Consider the following 19,414-nt stretch of genomic DNA (forward strand, 5'->3'; position numbering starts at 1 on the left):
CATAAATTAATTCAGTTGATTCTCATAGCAACTCTGTATGATAGTTACTATTGTTTTCTCCATTTTACAGATGAGGAAACTGAGCTTTTTTTTTTTTTTTTTTTGTCACATGGTAGTATGTCTGGTAATATCTGAGGCTGGCTTTTATCTCATGTCTTCCTGACAGTAGATCCATTGTTTTATCCACTGTATCACCTTAGCTGCCTTTATATTTTCTCAAATTTAAGAATTTTTTTTTCAGCAAGAAGGCTGACTTCTTTAAATTATGTTTAAAAAAAAAAGTCAAGTTCTAGCCTTCTCCATAAACATCTTTACCTATCAAACAACAATGATGAATTCTATCCAAAACCATGACAATAGCATGATTATCATTTTTACTGTTTGAAATCTAACAATACAGTTAATCACTTTGGATTTATAAAGGAATTTGTTTTTAAAATAAAAGCATGAACTTTGAACAATTTCTCTAAAATGTTTTAAGTCAATTAATTTAAAGAAAAATTTCTAAATATCTTGATAACTATAAATAATGCATTTTTTAAAAAGAGAAAATAGCCATTTTAATGTAACGGAATATTCATGATAAGGGGACAGGCTAACAAATACAATAAAATCAAAAATATATATTATTGTTGAGTCCAAGGTAACTATTATTCTTCTAACTTCTAAACTGAATAACCTTTTCATATTCCTTATTCTTGTCCATTCTGGAGCTTTTGAAACCACTAACTACTCTCTTCTCATAACTGCATTTTCTTTCCTTTCCTCTTGACATTTTTCTTTTCTAGTTCTTCTCTTACCTGACTCACTTTCCCTTTCAGCATCTTGTACTGGAGCACCATCTGCACCCCATCTCTTCACTAGAACTCTGTACACTTCCCTCTCTTCTTTTCTTATTTCTATGGTCTTTCTCTTGGTGACCTTATCAACTTCTCTGGGTTTAATTATTATCTCTATGTATGTGGTTCCAAAATCCACATATCCAGCCCTTACCTCTCTCTCAATCTCTGATCTTGCAACACTACCTCCTTCCTTGTTCTCTCCACAAAGATATTCTAAAATTATCTCAACCAATTAAACTCAACATACGCACACAAAAAAAAACTCATTGTCTCCCACCTCTCTCCCTTCCATCCCTTCTTCCTACTAATTATCTTGTTCTTATAAAGGGCACCACTAACCTTTCAGTTGCTAGGTTCTCAATCTCAGCTTCGTCCCCTTCTTTTCACTTTCCTTCACTCCTCACCATATCCAGTCAGTTGCTAAATCTGATTGATTCTACCTCCACAATGTCACTAAGATGCTTCCTTCCCTTTATTCACAAAGCTTCCATCCTAGGTCAAACTCTCAAACTTGTTATCCCAGTTATCACAGTAAATTCCTGATTGATCTTCCGCCTCTAGCTCCTCACCCTTATAAAACATTCTCAGCTCCCTTCAGTGTTTTCATTGATCCCCCCTCCTCAAGGAGATTCTGTATTTCCTCTGAAATAAAACAGAAAATGTTCTCGCCTGGCCAACAACATTGTTACCTTCCAACTCTGAATCCCTCTTCTGTTTAATGGTGAGTTCCCACCTGGGCCTGCCGTTTCATGAAAAGCTGGGGCTATGCATCCTCACTTTTCTACTATGCTCTGGACCCATATCTGGACTTTTCTACTATGTTTACTACCTCCCCAGTTTTCAGTTCCTTTTTACATGTTTCCTATTAGAATGGAAGCCCCTTGAGGGCAGGAATTACCTTTCTTCCCCTCATATTATATTACTAGAGCTTAACACAATGACATAGTAATCTCTAAATAAATAAATGCTGTATCTGTCAGTCTTCTGTTTGGTATTCAAAGTCTTTCATAGTTGTTTTCACTCTATCTTTACAGACTAATTACGCATTAATCTCTCTCATGAATCCTTGGTTCCAGCCAAATTATCTGAGTTGTTATTTCTCAAACTTTCATGGACTTTTCGTGGGCCACCTCCTCTTTCTGTAATCTGCTTTTCCTCACTTCTGTCTCATGGAGTCACAATTTAGGAATAGGAATGTTCTTTCTCCTGCCTCAGAATTACTTTGTATTTATTGTGTGTTTTTGTGTCTCTAGATCCTAACACACTGTGAGGCCCAGAGGAGCTGCCTGTGCTGGTTAAATTCATGCTAAGTAGAATATTCTGCTTTCAGATAAATTTTCTGTGAGGTCAACTTCCTTTCTTTCCAAAAATTATTTAATTTTTATTTACCTGGGCTCATTTCCCCCCTCCCAAGAATATAAGCTCCTTGAGAGCAAGAGCTAGTTCTATTTTCTGTTTCCTGGAGTGACCAAAGATAAAATGGCACATGATAATGAATGTTTATTAAGTATGTAACTAACTTCTCTTTCTTAGATTTCATTAACAGATTCTTAAATGAATTCCCAGAGTCTGTTTATAAATACTAAATAAGTATGTATAAGGGAAGCTAGAGTTTGATGGCTTGAATTTTTTAATCTGCAGGAAATTTTGTTACAATACTTATTTACTTTGATATTTCTCCTTCCTTCTAGTTTTGAGTAATACATATGAAATATATTTCCTCTGTGTTAACTTTGTGGAAGTCCTAGTATTCTCAGTGAAGGTTTAGCCAGAGTAGTTAGAAAAAAGTAAACAAGCTGGAAGTGTCAAAAATCGAATTTGAGCAACATTTAACACTGCTTAACAATGTGTTCTTATGGAAAAGGAATAGAAAGCCGGTATAGGAGACTTGGACCTGACCCTGTAACTTCCTAACTCTGTGACCAGGAGTTTCTTACCTCATGTTTCTTCATGCTTAAAATAGGGATGATTATATTTGTTCTCCCAGCCTGTTGTGTTCTTCTGAGGAAAATGCTATGGTGAGAAATGTGAGTTGTTGTTGATCTTAATTACTAATTGTTTCTCTCTTAATTACTAGGGGTCAGTTCACTTCTCTTTTCAGTCCCCATTCTCTTTGTGATCAAAAGACAGATTAGTTGATGGTCTGAACTGGTGAAAGTCATATTGGGAACCACGCAAACAAACTCAGAGACAAAAGAAGTGTCCCTTACGGCCTGCGTGCTGTCCTGACTATCAGTTAGGAGACAGGAATGTGGCGTGCCATTTTCTGAGTTGTCCAGAAAGGTGAGATGGCCCTAGGCTTCCTGGGTCTAGAAGCCCTGACTGCCTCCCACAACAAGAACATTTGAGACTGGAGGGTTGTGTTTCACCATTAGGTCCCAGTTAATTGAACTCCTACTGAAAAAACAATTTAGTTATCCCAGATTTTTCATTTTGCCTTCCATTCCTATCTCACCCAAGACTTTCATTGGCTGACTGTCATATAAAAAAGAAGGGAGAAAAAGATTTTCAAATACCCAACGGTATTAACATTCTGGGTTTAAGAACTGCAATAACATTACATTTGTCGAACCATAAGTACATGTCAGAGTCTCCCAGAACCTCTCTGCATCACAACCCTGCTTCTTTATTCATTGAGCACCTATAGGATATTTAGCACACCATCTTTCATCAGCTTCCGAAGATCACAGTAGTGATCGACGACTTTGTTCCTCGTCTGGGAAAGTTACTGGCATTCAGGTCTCAGTGATCCATCTGCACCTTGTGCCAACTCTTTGCATCACTCTGCTTGCATTCCTGCAACCTGCCTTCTGACCATATCAATGTTCACATTACCACCTTTCCCATAGGGCAGATAAAAGAAATAAAGTCATATTAAAAACTTAAAGTAGGCCATTTTACCACAATTTAAAATCTCTCATATAAAGGTTTTCTTGGGGAAGGAGAGAGAAACTATTGGATAGAATAAGATCTTATTCTGTTTGGGGGTTTTCTGTGTATTTCAATTATCCATGCTCCCATTGGGGCAAATTGTTCAGGTGTTAATTAGATTATCAGTGCTTATATCTGCTCATCTCAAATAAGGAAGATGAAAGAAAAGCACAGCATATAATCAAGTTACAGAACAGTCCTGAACCAATGTTGGTGTCTTTCTTTCTTCTCTTTTCACCTTCACAAGATTTTCAATTATATGACCATAGTAGTTACTACTTTTGAATTAATTATTCAGTGATAGGGTTGTATGGGAATGAAGGAAGAAGAGGGAAAATGGAAGAAAAAACTGGAACCAGCTCATAACTTTGTCCCTCTGGCCAATAAAGAAGTTCAAGGGGTTCAGAACTTTTCTGTCAATACAGTATGAATATTGCTTATTCACTGCAATGATCTTTTTCAATTTCACTGGCTTCAGGAAAAATAACCTGAGATAGCTGCCCTCCAGCTCCTTTAAAAATACCAATACTATTATCTCTTTAAGAATATTGTTGCTACAGGAAAACAAAAGTTAAATCTCTAGGTTTTTTTGCACATCACCATCCATATAGCTTTTGACAGCCTTTTGAAGCTCTTTATCTCTAGTGTTTATTGAAAATGAGTTGAAGGAGATACAAATTGATTAATCTGAGAGCTGTGAGATTTTTCATAAAATCATTTAGTCTTAAAGCTGACCAGACTATGAGAATTTTTCTATTGGTAATTTGATTGCTTGTGGCCCTTTTCTATTTGAATTTCTATAACACAAGTATTTAAATCTTCTTTAACACTTTATTTGTCTTTTTCCCCTCTATCCAAAAAAAAAAAAAAATCATTGATTTTGAGGTATTACTTTTGGCTATTTAAATTACCTTCAGGGATCAGCACTGAGAAGGAGAATATCAAGAAGGAAAAATAACGAGGATGAATAGTTTCTGGCTTTCCTAAATCCAGAAAATCAGTTATGCCTACATTCCTCTCAACTTTCCAGTTGGCTTCATTCTAGAGTTTTTCCCTAAGGGTTCAAAATGAATTTATATTTTTACACCACACTTACTATAGAGTACTTATTGACAAGAATGCAAAAGACTCCTCTTAATGGGGTATGAGCTAGATAATTTTGTTTGCAGTTGAATGACTATTTAAGCTCACTAATTCCTGAGAATGAGAATTAGAGTACAACTTAGAAGCATCATCTGAAAAAGCATCAAGTACATTAGGGATCTTGGAGGCCCAGATGTTTGCCTCCACTTTTAATAGTGTCAACACAGAGCCCCCAATATTCAGACTGAGGACAGGGACACTACACTCTGAGGGAACCTTGCCTCAAGTTCAGGATGGGAGGTCGTGTTGGCCACTCTTTCCTAAAGCTTGCTTTACTCTATCCTCGGACCCAACTTTCCACAAATTAGAATATTGCAGCTGACCACTAAAGAACACATCAGCTGCTTTCCATCTCTCTGCTCCCACTAAAAGAATACAAGAGGCAAGGTTTCTGGATAAGGCACTTGGATATAAGTTTTGTGTCCTGCCCTGGTTTCCCTGTCCTTAGTACTAGTATTAAGGCTCTGAGGTGACCATAATCTCTGCCTTCTCTTCTTGGGAGTCAGCATCTGTATTCTTAGGGCTAGAAACCGTAGTGACAAGAAATATCAAGGTTAGAGAACATAAGGAATAAGGACTGTAAAGCAAAACTTGGCTAATGTTAATAATAATACTAGTATTCTAAAGCATTCATCAGAACCAAAGGTAGTTGGTTTTGGGGCCATAGAACAAAATTCTATTTTCTGGAGGGGGCCATAGAACAAAAGCATCTCATTTCATTGTTTGTCATTGGTGAATTCTTTTGGTTTTGCCTTCGTGTGTGTGTGTGTGTGTGTGTGTGTGTGTGTGTGTGTGTGTGTGTGTGTGTGTGAACAATTAAGGCTTTTTGTTTTGTTTTGTTTTTTCTTTTTTATGTTTATTTGATTGGTTAGTAAATTTATAGTGAGAAAAAGGAAGGAAGAATGGATGAATGATTGGGTAGGTGGAAATAAGAAATGATTTAAGAAATTAAAGCATGCCCAGTAAGTCTGGATCATGAACTAAAGTGATGCCATCTGATTAGTGTAGACAGAATTATTGAGCTATTCCCCTAGAGATCATCTTATTAACCAGTTCTGCCTGTTAGCAGCATATAGAGGGGTGTCTACTCTTTGTCATTGCTGAATTTTCTTTAATGTTATTGCCTGAAGCTGTCCTGAAACTATGATAAGAGGTTACTGATTCTATCTGGCTGATATCTTAACCCAGAAAAACTCAGGGAGCAGTATGAGACCACATTAGTTGTCAGTCAGTTCTCTAATAACTTTTTCATGCAATTGAAAAATCATAGGATTTTGAAGTTGCATAGGCCTTTCAAGAGCATCTAGTTTCAGAATTAGAACTGGACCTTCTGGCTTCCAGGGCATTCTGCTGTGCTACAGTCCTGAAGAGACTGCTATGAGAACGATTACTGAGATTTTTGGCACCTTCCAATTACTTATATTGAAAACATATCTAGATTGATATTTTTAAAACGTCTTCCTTCCTACTATCTCAGCAGGAACAACATTGCGTTAAATAGTTATTGGTTCCAACTTTGAAATTTGGAATACTAACCATGTGGTTGATTCTTGGTGACTTCTTCCTGTCCTTTGCAGTTTCTTTATGATAATAGATCATAATTTAGTATGTCAAGTCAATTGACCTGGTATATGCCAGGCACTGTGCTGAGTATTTTGGATACAGATAGAAACAAAACAGTCTTTGCCCTCAAAGAGCTCCCATTTTATCAGAGGAAAGGAGAAATATACATAAAATGCTGTGTGTGTGTCTGTCTGTGGGTGTCCGTGCAGAAAGAAAGAAAGGCATTAGCAGTGACAGGAGGTAGCATTTCAGCTGAACAAAGAAGGACTCTAGGATGTCTAAGAGGCAGAGGTAAGGATAGGAAGTGCATTCCAGAAATGAGATAGAGTGAGCAAAGATGCAGAGATGAGTGTTGAAATTTAATATGTGAGAAATGGCAAAAAGACCCGTTTGACTAGACTAAAGTGTTAGAAAGGGAGCAATGTGTAATATGGCGAGAAGGGTATAAGCACAGAATTTTAGATTTGGAAGGAACCTCAGCAACAATCTCATCCAATCCATACTCATTCTGACAAATCTGACCTAGTTTTCCAGCCTCTGCTAAAAGACCTCCAAAGAGGGAGAAGTTTCCACCTGGCTAGGCAGCCTGTTCTACCTTCGCAGTTCTAATTGTTAGGAAGTTTACATTTACCCATTACTCCTGGTTTTGCCCTCCAAGGTCAAACTGAGCCAATCTAATGGTTCCATTGCTAAACATCAATATGGACTGCCTGAATTTTCTCTTCTCCAGGCTAACCTTCCCTCCTTTCTTCCCTCCCCACCCCCCACCAATTCTTTCAGCTGGATCAGTTGGAGCTAGTTATTGAAAAGAGAAATGTATTTTTGATCCTAAAACTAATGTGATTGGGAGCCCCTCTGTTTTAAGAATCTCATTTTAATAGCTATGGGAAGGTGAATTTGGAATAGGGAAGAAGTAGAGAGACTAATGAAGAGCTCAGTCAACAGTTCAGAAAAGTTAAGTTCATACTATTGATAATATTTTGTCTTAGGTTCTGGAGATACAAAGATTCAATTCAATGCACTGGCATTTATTAAGTGCCTGCTATGTACAAGGCATATATACCTTGTCTTCGAGGGATTGGAAAGAAGTCAAGACAAGTGCAGAAATACCTCTGATACAAATTGTAATATAGTCATACACATCAGAGGTCCATAAAGAGTGGTGTGAGAGATTGGAAAAGGGAGAAATCGTCCCTTTCGAGCATCACTCAGTCAACAGCATTTACAGTGTGCTAAAGGCCCTGTGCACAGCACCAGGAATACAAAGTCAAAAGCAAACCAAAAATAGTCCCCACGTCCAAGGAAAGTACATTCTAACTGAGCAAACATAATCTTCAGGTGCATAAAAGATCTCTGCTGAAGTAGGTGGAAGGTGATCTGAAAGGGGATAGCATCTGGAGGTAAGGGGACTGGGAGAGTTCCCCTGCAGAAGGTGGACTCTGCGCTGAGTTTTGAAAGAAGCCAAGAATACTGAGTGTCAGGGAAAGGGACAGGACACAGTGGATGGGGGTGTGGAAGGAATCATGCCATTTTCCTGCTGGACTCCTGCTTTCCTGTAACCCTGACCATTCCCATTGGTAAGATCTGATATCACCCCATTTATTTGATTTCCCAATCAGTCAGTAAGAATTTTTAAGACCTTAAACTATGCATTATACTAAGTCCCAAAGACACAGAAAAAGGAAAATCCATGCCCCTACCCTCAAGGAACTCAAATTCTTACTGGCGCAACAGTATATAAATAATTAGGTATATATAAAATATGTGCAGGATAAATTAAAGTAATCCCAGAAGGAGATTGATGAGACTTCCTGTCAGTCAGGGTAGAATTTGATCCAAGTCTTATAGGAATCTGGAGAAAGTAAGAGGGGGAAGTGAGAATAAGAACATTTCAGCAATGGGGAGGGGAGAGAAAAGGGAGTGTAAGAAGGCAGGAAGAGAGGGAAATGCCCAGTAGAAGACTTTATATCTGATCCTGGGGATAATAGAGAACCAGTAGAGTTGGCTAATACAGGCCAACCTACACTTTAGGAACATTATTCTAACGGCCAAGGTGAGGTTGGACTATAGTGGGGAAAGGGTTGTGACAAGGAGATCAATTCGAAGGCTATTGCTAGTCATTTGCTGACAAGGGTGCCTGTAAGAAGGAATGAGTGCACGAATGCTACAGCCCTCTGTAACCAAAGTTAATAAGCAGATAACGGGATTTGCAGAAGAATCTTCTATGAATTTTGATAGTATTTTTGACTCATCTAGGATTTCACTAAAACCAAATGAATGCCCACAGAGGAATAACCATCCTCTTCCACCAAGGGAGCCATCTCCACAGACCATTATCTGCGGGACACAATCTGAATGTTCTTACAACAGAAGGGACTCCAACAAGAGTCTCACATGAAAAAAGTATCACCAGCCAAGAAGAGACAAGTCATGATTGTAACAAATTAATATAACCAGTAATCCATTCATTCCGTTTACCTTCTTTCTGAGAATTCTGCCATCATCCCATAATCCAGATCAGCATTGATGCTGATAGAGCATCACTATTTAACCCTATTATTTAAAAAGCAAATCTGCACTGCAGATTCTTCTGTTTATATTGTGTTCATGCTCTTTTCAGATGAAAGCATCTAAAAATTTCATTGAAAGTACCATGGGACAACATTCACCTCTATTCACCTAAAGTTGTATTGCCTTTTGCAAAGTCTATGTCAAAATTAAATTGACTCCAGCTTCGGAAAGAGAAGAAACCCCAGAAATTGCATTGTAATACCTCATAGACAAACCATTATGGCCTTCATGCTGACATACTTTCCACAAAAAGGTTAAGGTCCTGCAGAAAATAAAGTATCTATCCCTTCTGGCCAAAAGGGATCTTTTGACAACAGGGCTAAGCCATATTTTTAGGGCAAAGTAGAAACTTGTAGTACCACCATACATTTTCTTTTTAAACACCTACTTTCTGTATATAAATAGAATATTTGGGGGCCTGTTAATCTGGCAACCTTCTAAGCAAATGCACATATTTAAATATATTAGAGGAAGGGGAAAACATTTTTAATTTCTCTTTTGGTATACATTTATTGTATGAAGTTAAAAACAGAGCCTAACGCACAGGTGGTTTAAAGTGCTTTTCTGCCATCTGAAATCTCTGCTTGCCAGGGTACATGGGGATGTCACTTAAGGGAATTGGGCTTATTCAGTATGTAAAATGAGGTTGGCATGAGTTCAGGGGTTTTGTCTGTGGGTTTTACCCAATTATCTATTTTTTTTTTAAATTAAAAAAATTCTCTTAAGACCTTTTGGATTTTTTTTTTTTTTAGTTAGAGTTTTTAGATAAATATATTAAAATGTTCTGGATTTTTCTATTATATGTTACAGATTTTTAAATCCTCATTGTTTCTAATATTTATTTCTTAATAGAGTATATAATCATTATTCTTATTATTATTACATATGGTGATGATTCTTAATTTTGATCATGAAAGAATCTTTATTGGTGAGAATGAAATACTGTTAATTTTTTAAAACTTATATCGAGTTGACTGTGTTAATCTCACGGCATTACTATAGGCAGCAACAGCTTGGATCTTATATACATGTATTTCATCCCTTTCTCTTTTCTGAATCTAGATAAAATATCAACACAATATAATACACCAGAAAATTAGCATGGTAGGGTTAACATAAAATTAGATTGAATAGGGATCAATGGTATTGCTGTTTATAAATAAATATATCTATAGCTGTATTAAGGTTGAATACACTCATTCACAGTTAACAATAAAAAAGAAATAAATTTTCCTGGATAATTTACAAAGCAAAAAATATTAGTGGTTTAGTCACTTTAGTTTCTAAGTTATTGGTACTTATATAAACATTCAAAGTTATTTATTAGAGATATTTTAAGTTACTAAAGAATTTAATGCACTCAAGATCCTGATATATGTTTTTTGAGCCACTGTATATTTGTATTTTTTAAAATGAAGAGGGCAATAAGAGACAGAAATGGTATGACCTTTGCAGAACCTGTAGTGATCAGTGAATATCAGATCACAAATTTACCCAGCTTTAATTACAGGCAAAAAAAAAAAAAAAATACACACACATAGAGCGGCAAAATTAGCATTTTAATATAGAAATATTTTAGGCTTTAGGAGAATTATGATAAATCTAATGTTGCCTGGTGAAGCAAAGAGGGGATATTACAGAAAACTGTCTCCTTAGGAATATTTGTTTAAATAAAGGCAAACAATACTTCATCCTTATCTTTTTTGGATAATTATTGCTATTTCAGGCTGTTCTTTGTTCCAGGTTTAAAATACCTTTAGTTTTCCAAAAAACTGTAATTGGCAGTATTTGTTTGCTATAAAACTACCAGAAGAAGAAATCCTGTTTGCTTGGCACTAACAAGATAATTATTTTAGGGAGAATTTTTGCTCTATAGATACAGTTCACTCTTGCTATGGCTTTCTGCACTTGGATGCATTTAGGTGCTCTAGTTTCAGTTACAGTATATTAAACCAAATCCTTTTCAGTGGTTGAGGTTTGCCCACCTGTCTACCCTAAAACACCTGCAACATATGTTTGCATAACCCTGCAATGCTTTGCCTTTTGGGTCCTGAGAAATTCCCCTAGAGCTTTTTGCTTATAAACAGCTGAGCAATTCGTTTTTCTAATGACGGTTGCTTTTCCCCTGGCGTTGAGGCAATAACATATTCACTAAAATAAGAGTCTCATTTTTCATCAAAGAGAAACGTTAGACATCTTTTCAGAGTGCTGTTTCCCCTTCTGAGCCGTCTTTTTTTTTCCCTTTTCTAATCTGGCGTAGTAAAAAATAGAGGGTGGTAGCAGGATACTGGGAAAAACAAAAAACTAAGTAATTCTTATCATATACAAGTCTTCCCCTCCTTTCCTCCTTATGACAGCCACAAAGTTAGACCACCGACATTTTCAAAATAAATCAACTTTTCTGTTGTACAGTGAGCTGTAAACTCCTCATCTCTTTGAATCTAGAGCATGATACCCTTCTGAAAAGCTACAGAAATAAGAGTGACTTCCCTCACAAGAATGATCTCGGAAAAGGGTCTCAGTTAAATGTTGAAGGCAACAGTGCCTATGCCAAACATTACAAAATCTAGCACATGGATATTTTTTTTAATTCAAAATAAGATAAAAATAAGATTAACTGTGAGAAAGCAATGTATTTATTTATTTCCAGATATGGAGTCCTGCAAAGTTCTACTTGAATGTAATTTTTCAGATAAGGTGTTTTGTTTATCAAGAAAACATAGTGCTCATCCATACTTACTTTAAATTACTGTATCAACTATCAAAACAACAAAGCATCCCTACCCCCTCCACCCCCCCCTTTTTTTTAGCATATCATTGTTCTTAATAATGTTTACATTCTGGTGAAACTATTATTTTGATTTCATTGTTAAAGGTGTCTCTACCTGTCCACAAAATATGTGCCTGGCTAATGCAGAAAAATTAGTTGGATATTTCAAATAGACCTTTTTACATATCTGTTCTTCCATTGTAACATGACAATTAGCACAATTAGTTTTCATGTGTTCTATCAGGGATCACTAGAGTATTATTTTGTCTTTTCCCTTTTACTGAAAATATCTTCTGTTTTCCTAGACTTTATTGTTAAAGTCCCTTTAAAAAAAATAGTTTGAACAGAAACTTACTTATTCTGTAAGAGAATCTAAAGCTAAAGGAAGTGGGAGAAGGGGGTGGGAATACTCTCTTTTGAAGCTCAAACCTGTTTTGGCAGAGAGATTTCCAACTGAAGTCAAGCAAAAGACTAACTCTTCTTATAAAGGCTGGTCCTTTTTAGTGAGTAAAAAAGTAAATGCTACAGAAAAGTTGGTTCCCAGTATCCACCTTCATGTTTTAATAATAGCCACATAGTTAATGCCACAGATAATTTCCATCATGTATTCACTGTAAGTAAATTAGCCAAAGCATTTTAGAAATCAAGTGAGAAATAAAGTTGATTTTAGTTTTTCTTCTGAGTGAGTCTCATAGCCCTATGTGATATTTTCTCCTCTTGCCATCAACCAAGAGGCATGTCAGTTTCCCCGCTTACTTTCCAAAGAAAGCCTTCTTGGCATTTCTTGCATTCTTATCATAACATAAAACAAAAATGCTCAAGATCAAGAAGATATCCAAAAGAATAACTTTTTTTGATACTTTGGAAGTAGCTAGGATAGAGCATACAAGAGGTCTCTACTAAACCAATCTGGAGGTTCTATGCAAGAGAAACAACACTTATTTATTTTGCTTGTTGACAGAAAACCTAAAAGACTTTGATTTACCCTTCTGAGTTTGGGACAGATTTTTCTAATGTTTATGTTTATGCCTAGAGACTTTAGGAATAGGCATGAATTTTATGCCATATTGATGATGGCCTCTCCTAGTTGTACATTCTGCTCAAACTATAATGTATCATTAGTTTGGATCTATTTACAGAGTGATCTTTTCACTGCTATTTACTACTCATCACAAGGAGAATTAACCAGAAAATAATTCTTCAAAGTAGAGCAGAAACCTAATAAATTCTATACACTTTTAAAATTAAAGGTATTTTTTTTTTTATCAATAGAGTCCCATGGTGTGAAATGATGTTAAAAATAGTTCTTAAGTGGCAGCTAGTTGGTACAACGACTAGAGTGCTGGTCCTGGAGTCAGGAGGACATGAGTTAAATGTGGCCTCAGACACTTAACACTTACTAGCAGGGTGACCCTGGGTAAGTCACTTAACCCTGATTGTATCACCCCCCCCCAAAAAAAAAAAAAAAGTAGTTCTTAATTACTCCATCCAGATAGACAACTCTGAGCATAGCAAGTGAATAGAAGTAGAAGTAGAAACATTAGTAAATTAAAGTAGTGAAGAATGAAAAGATGTAGTCCCTCAGATTAGGACCCTAATAATTCTAGGGCTTGTTAAATAGGAACAAAATGAAAATGAACAATTCTTAGTCTAGCTGTAGGTCTCAGTGGCATATGCTGAAAACTGGACTTTGTTTTAGGACACTCTATGTAATAGGAATCCTAGATTTGTCAGTGATAAATCATTAAGTTGTGCAGAAGATTTTTTAATTTGGAAACATATATGTCAGGAATGCTGAAATCATTTGGAACTTTTACACTGTACATAAAAAGAGGGTTGGATAAAGAACTCTTCATAAGCTTTCAAGACAGAAATATTGAATTTTAATTCCTAAATCTGTCAATGATTTGGTTGTTTAGGGAGAGATTTTTTGGGTGGAGATGGAATTGTTTGTTTTTTACATTAAGCTTCAATCAATGTTGAGTATATTTAGGAGGCAGATTGGTTACAGAACATGGTAGTTTCTCTGTGTGTTCGTAGATTATTTACTTGCCTGTATGTATTTATATTTAAATAGTGGTATTGTCTTAACAGGCATCTTGACACTGTGCAATAATCTTCAGCCATTGTCTTACATTTTAAATTCCATTTTTCAATATCTTCTTTTTCATTCTTTCCCACTTTAAATGACTCTCCCTTTGATACCAGTAAGCCTCTGAGGAATTTAAATAGGCCCTAAATGAGAGCAATACTTGAATCTCATTCATGTGTTCAAGTGAGATCATTATTTTTGATAATCATTCTAAGTACTTAGATCAACCCTTGGTACCCTTGAGTTGCTTGTCATTTCTTGATAAATAAGTTTTAAACTGCTTTACATGATCTCTTTCAGTATTTTTAAGAAAAAACACACACACATACACACACACACAAGATTATATTTTGTAATATAAATCCCTTTATGTATCAGAAGTTAAAAGAGTAGCTTTTTTATTATTTTTGCAAAAGCGTGTTTTGTAAAAAACAAAAATTTAGCCATGGGTGGCTATACCATATTGTTACTGCCGACTCCTAGTTGTACATTCTGCCAAACTATAATGTATCATTAATTCTTTTCACTGCTATTTACCACTCATCACAAGGAGAATTAACCAAATTCTAGTGGAGGGAATTTTTTTTTTGGATAATTCATGAATGTAGCATTAAAGACCTGCCAGTGGTTTTAACCTTTCTTTTGCATTTCCATTATGCCCAGGTTCAGGTTATCATCAACCACCGCAAGGAAACCTGTGTAATTCCTAGAGATGGAAAAGTTGCACTGTTAGACTTAATCGGATGGTAGTCATGGAATCATCTGTTATCTTCATCAAGGCAATTCATATTTGATTATCTTAGAACTCAGTTGAATACCAAACCCGTGGAATAGTAGATAGTGAAATCAAGAGATTGTCATTTCTGTTAATTGATTGGAGCTGGTTTGGTAGATAAATGAAAGGTACTTTTTTTTTTTTTAACAGAAAAAGAATAGGGCAATTTTGACCATTAAATTACAGCTTGTTAGCTTGATGAATTACAATTATTTAACCCTAACATTTAATACTCTAGCATTATATTCCCTTCTGAAGATGTTAACCTACATGAATTCTTTGCATTAAGATAAATTATGCCATTTTATATAAAAGTAGATTAAAAAGCAGTCTTCAGTAGAACTCATTTTCCTTTAATCCCATGTGTTTTATTTTCTACACATACATACATTATTTTATGTATTTGAGAATGGGTCCATGGGCTTCATAAGACTGCCAGAAGAATCGGTCATGCAAAAAAAGTTAAGAACCCAGCTCCTGAAGCAGAGGTAGTGGAGTTTTTGGTGTTTTTGTTTTTGTTTTGTTTTGTTTTAGCAAGAAGCTTAATGTGTGTTAATCTCAGATGAGCTTGCTTATATAAATAAGTAGTTGAGATGTAGGAGATTTAGAAACCAAAACCTTTGCTAGTTCTAATTTTCTTTTAAATATTTTATGGAAAATTTATAATTATGGTTTTAAAGAACCATTCTTTGCGTCGGTCTTTATTTAGTTGTTTGATTGGAAATGTATTTGTTTAAGAGGTATTCTTTTGTTTACATTTCACTTGCTTGTGAAAAACTTATGTATGAGGAAAGTGATATTTTTATAGATTTCCAAATATTATAATAGCCTCCCCACTAGTCTTCCTGCCTCCAGTCTATCTGGGCACTCTCCGTTCCATTCTTCATATTCTTTCAAAATTAGCAATTCTCATGCCAAGGGCAAGAACCCCAAAATGCCAGTAGAGGTTAGGAAGAGGGGAAGGAGCAGGGAACCACAAGCAGAGTGGAGCTTTAGCGCACTAGGCGCTTTGTGGGGATGAAAGACCCAGATACTGGTCCCCAACACATGGCCAGAGCACCAGGTGGGGAGGCTGGCTCAGGGGAGCGGTGGGAACATCCTAATCATACCTGGAATGGGAGCCTGGTTAATCTCGCTTCCCGGGCTGAGATCAGGTTTTGCTTTCCACTCTCATTCCTCTCTAGATCCCATGGTCCTGGGGAAAAGCCTTAGTGCTCCTCCCAAGTGAGCCCCAGCTTCAGGCCGTGGTAATTGTCCTGAACGTCAGCCCCTTCCTCCATTCAGGCTCTCCAGCCTCCTCAGCCATCCTGGACTCTTGCCCTAAAAGCCCTCTCCTGTTGCACTCCCCTCTCCCTCATCCTCTCCCACGGTCGCCTGGGCCTTCCCTCAGGTGCCCGCCGCCCTTGTCAAGCCCTTTTCTAACCCGGATGAGAAGCACATGGAGACCGAGGCTCGTGGCCTGCCTCTGTGTCCCCAGCGTCGGGCACCCCCTTTGACTGACACTGAATGGGGGGGGGGGGGCGCCCCTTTCCCTAACACCCAGAGCGGCTTTCTGGAGTGTTTACAAATAGTGGAGAGTCCCAGAAAAGCGACTCCGTTGCTGTTTCAGTGAAAACAGGCATTGGTAAATTGGCTCGTGTGAGGTGATGGTTAATGTGCTAATGATTGCCAATGCCTACCACATTTTTGGCACTCATCAAATGCTTGAAAATGAAACTGTGCGCCACAGAAACGAGTAATTGTAAAAGCCTGGCTCTGCTCTGAAACAGCCCCAAGCTTCAGGGAGAACAAAAGACTCTGCCCGCCATCTAGTGGGCATACTGTGCATACTGCTCCTCGGGAACGCTTGCTCCAAAGTCGTCTACATCTGACTTACGGGGCAAATACAGCATACTTGTCGTGGGTCCGGGGGGGTTTGTGGTTTTAAAAGGATTAGCCTTTTTCCAATTGTATTTTTAAATTTGCATCTCAAAATATGTGTGGCAAAAAACTGGTAGAACAATAACAAAATTAATGAACTAATACATTTTCCAGGTTTTCAATCACTAAGACAACCCTTAGTCTTGCTAACAACTATCCAAATGACACCCAAATATCATACTTTTTATTTCTGTTTATTTCCTCTTAAACAAAGATATCAACGTATAGTTCTATTTCTACCTTTTTAACGATCATTGTGTGATTTGTTTTAAGCATTTTCTAAATACTATTTTCTGGACTATTTTTGCTTTAGAGAAACCCAAGACCAGTGACGCACCAGTTCCAACAAAATTTAGATTATTACAAGGCTTGTGGAGCAGATCTTATGAATAAAACCAGGTGAGCACTCCCTCTGTACTGAATGCTTTTTTTATTCAAGCCATTGTTAAAAATTCTCATATGTACTAAGTAAAAGATGATAATTTAATACACCACAGTTAAAGTTCTCATATATGTAAGAGTAGTTTTAAACCATTAAAAATGAACAAATTAGGGGCAGCTTGGTGGCCTTGTGGATAGAACACTCAGGAGGACCTGAGTTCAGATTTGACCTCAAACTAGCTAACAAACTGTGTGATCTTGGGCAAATTACTTAATCCCAACTGCCTCCCCTCAAAATGCAAAATACAAAAAAAATTAATAAATTAGCATTAGTGTTGAACTGAGACAATTAATTTGTAGACTGTCAAATTGATTTTTTGATATAAAACAACTTAACATTTCTAAAGCCAAAGCCAGGCTAACTCAAATGGACTTAAGTAGTCTATTTCCAAGTATTGTTGGATTGATGGAGACAGAGGCAATTCCACCACATATTTTTTAATTATTATAAACTGGGTCTCCAGAAAAGCACTAGAGCCAAGACATGGGCTTGTTAGCATTCACCAGGATCCCTGGGCCATCCCTTTAGAACCAGAGAGGAGCTCAGCAACTTCTGGTCCCAGCCTTTATCTGAGGACAGGTGAGGGGAGTAAGGCCTTTTCAGGTGAATGAAGTACCTTCCCAAGATCATGTTTAAGAAGTGTCAGAGCTCACTTTACACCCAGGTTTTTGGATTCCCCAACCAGCACTCTTTCTGTTGGACAGAATCAGTTACAATTATCATCTAAACATGGGCATATTAGTCATGCTGCCAAGTTGAAAATGTTTTCACATGTAACCATGTAAGTTTAAAAAAAGAATCATTCTGTTTCCCTTTTGTTCCTCTTTATTCCTTCATTTTTTCCTGTTTTCTGTGATATGGGGACACAGTTTCATGGCATTTGAACTTCATTAGAGGAAAATGGTTGTGAGAAAATGGTAGAAATGAACTTAAAATTTTGGCACACAATTTGTTCCCACAAATCTGTTTTTTTCCACTATATTCTCATGTGTTGATCCAGTTTTCTGTGGCAGTGTCCCATATAATTCACTTTCAGACCAACCACTGGCAGATGAGTCATCACTAGATTTACTTTCTCTTTATTTATGTGTATATATGTTCTTGTTGGCTTTACTAGATTTTATCTCCCTACTAAGCTCTCATCCCTTCCCTGACTCCCATCCCCCAGAGTATTAGTACTTCATATCCAGTTTAACAGGTAGGAAACTTCTGTTATTCAAGGTCAAAAAGCCATATTTCTTTTCCTTCAAAACACTTGTGCCAGGTCTGTGTGGAAGATGCACAGATGAGGTTCCCCAGAGCTTTTCCTGTCCCCTCTGTACTTGTAGCCATGAAATTCAGCCCAGAACTCTTCATCTCACTATCTTTTATTACTCCCTACATCCCTCTTGGTGAGGCTTTTGTTGGGCTATTTTTAGCTCAGGATGCTCAAATCGGACCCAGACCAAATTGGAACCAATGAGTAGAACTCACATTTCACATCGACTGTGTCCTCCATAGATCTAAGTCCAAGTACATGGGGCGGGAAGTAGCCTGAGCAAGGGGAATGTGGGGAGGCCAGGGGAGGGCACAAGAGGTTCCCCAGGAAAGGGCCGGGAAGCAAACCCAGAAGGAGTCGGGAGCCCGGGGAGAGTGATGCCCGCTTCTGTGGGATGGCCTTCGCTTAGCCCGGTGTCGCCATATAAGGGAAGAGGAGTGCAAGGATGCCATGTGATCTCCCGGATAAGAATATCACCCGAAATCAAGAAGCCTGATTTCTCTTCTCTGCTTTACCACGGATTGCTATAATTAAGTCTTTAAAGCAAGTGCCTAGGTATTTTAGTGATAGGCTATTACATATATGGGGACTACACAGCATACCCTAATTTTACTTGCTGAATAAATTTCCTTAAAAGACACACATGCACACACATGCACAGCCTTTTTCCTCATCATTCCATTAACTCCAACTATTAAGTAAGAGGGGCAAAAAAGATCATTTTACATTTTAAATCTTGTTAGTTTTTTTCTCAAATAAGCAAAAGTTGGTTTTATAAAAATGTCTAAATTGTGACTAGACTTAGGAAATACCTATTTAATTTTTAAAGGTTTTAATTTAAGAGTCTATTGCTACTAAAAAAGCTGTACTGAGTATGCATAGCACAAAATTTCTCTACATTAAAAGAGAGCAATCTCTGATTAGTCCCATACATGTACTGAAATTAAGGAGAGGAAGAGAATACTTATCTTCCCTAATGCATCTGTACATTACTTAACTTTAATGGGTCTAACGTTTTGAAGAGATGGTACAACACAACTTTTCAAAATGTCGGGTTCCTTTATTCATCACAGGATCACAAAACAAATGATACATCAGCTGCCCAGT

The 19,414-nt window shown here is 37.1% G+C and overlaps 1 protein-coding gene across 1 annotated transcript in view; it reads left to right on the plus strand.

Annotated features, from left to right (window-relative positions):
• Positions 1-19,414, plus strand: part of TBC1D5 (TBC1 domain family member 5) — a 587,873-nt gene that overhangs the window by 488,504 nt on the left and 79,955 nt on the right. The window contains exon 19 of the mRNA XM_052000341.1: positions 16,921-17,006. Coding sequence (XP_051856301.1) covers positions 16,921-17,006 — 86 coding nt within the window. The remainder of the gene's footprint in view (positions 1-16,920; positions 17,007-19,414) is intronic.

Source organism: Antechinus flavipes, chromosome 5 (assembly GCF_016432865.1).
Source record: "Antechinus flavipes isolate AdamAnt ecotype Samford, QLD, Australia chromosome 5, AdamAnt_v2, whole genome shotgun sequence".
Taxonomy (NCBI): Eukaryota; Metazoa; Chordata; class Mammalia; order Dasyuromorphia; family Dasyuridae; genus Antechinus; species Antechinus flavipes.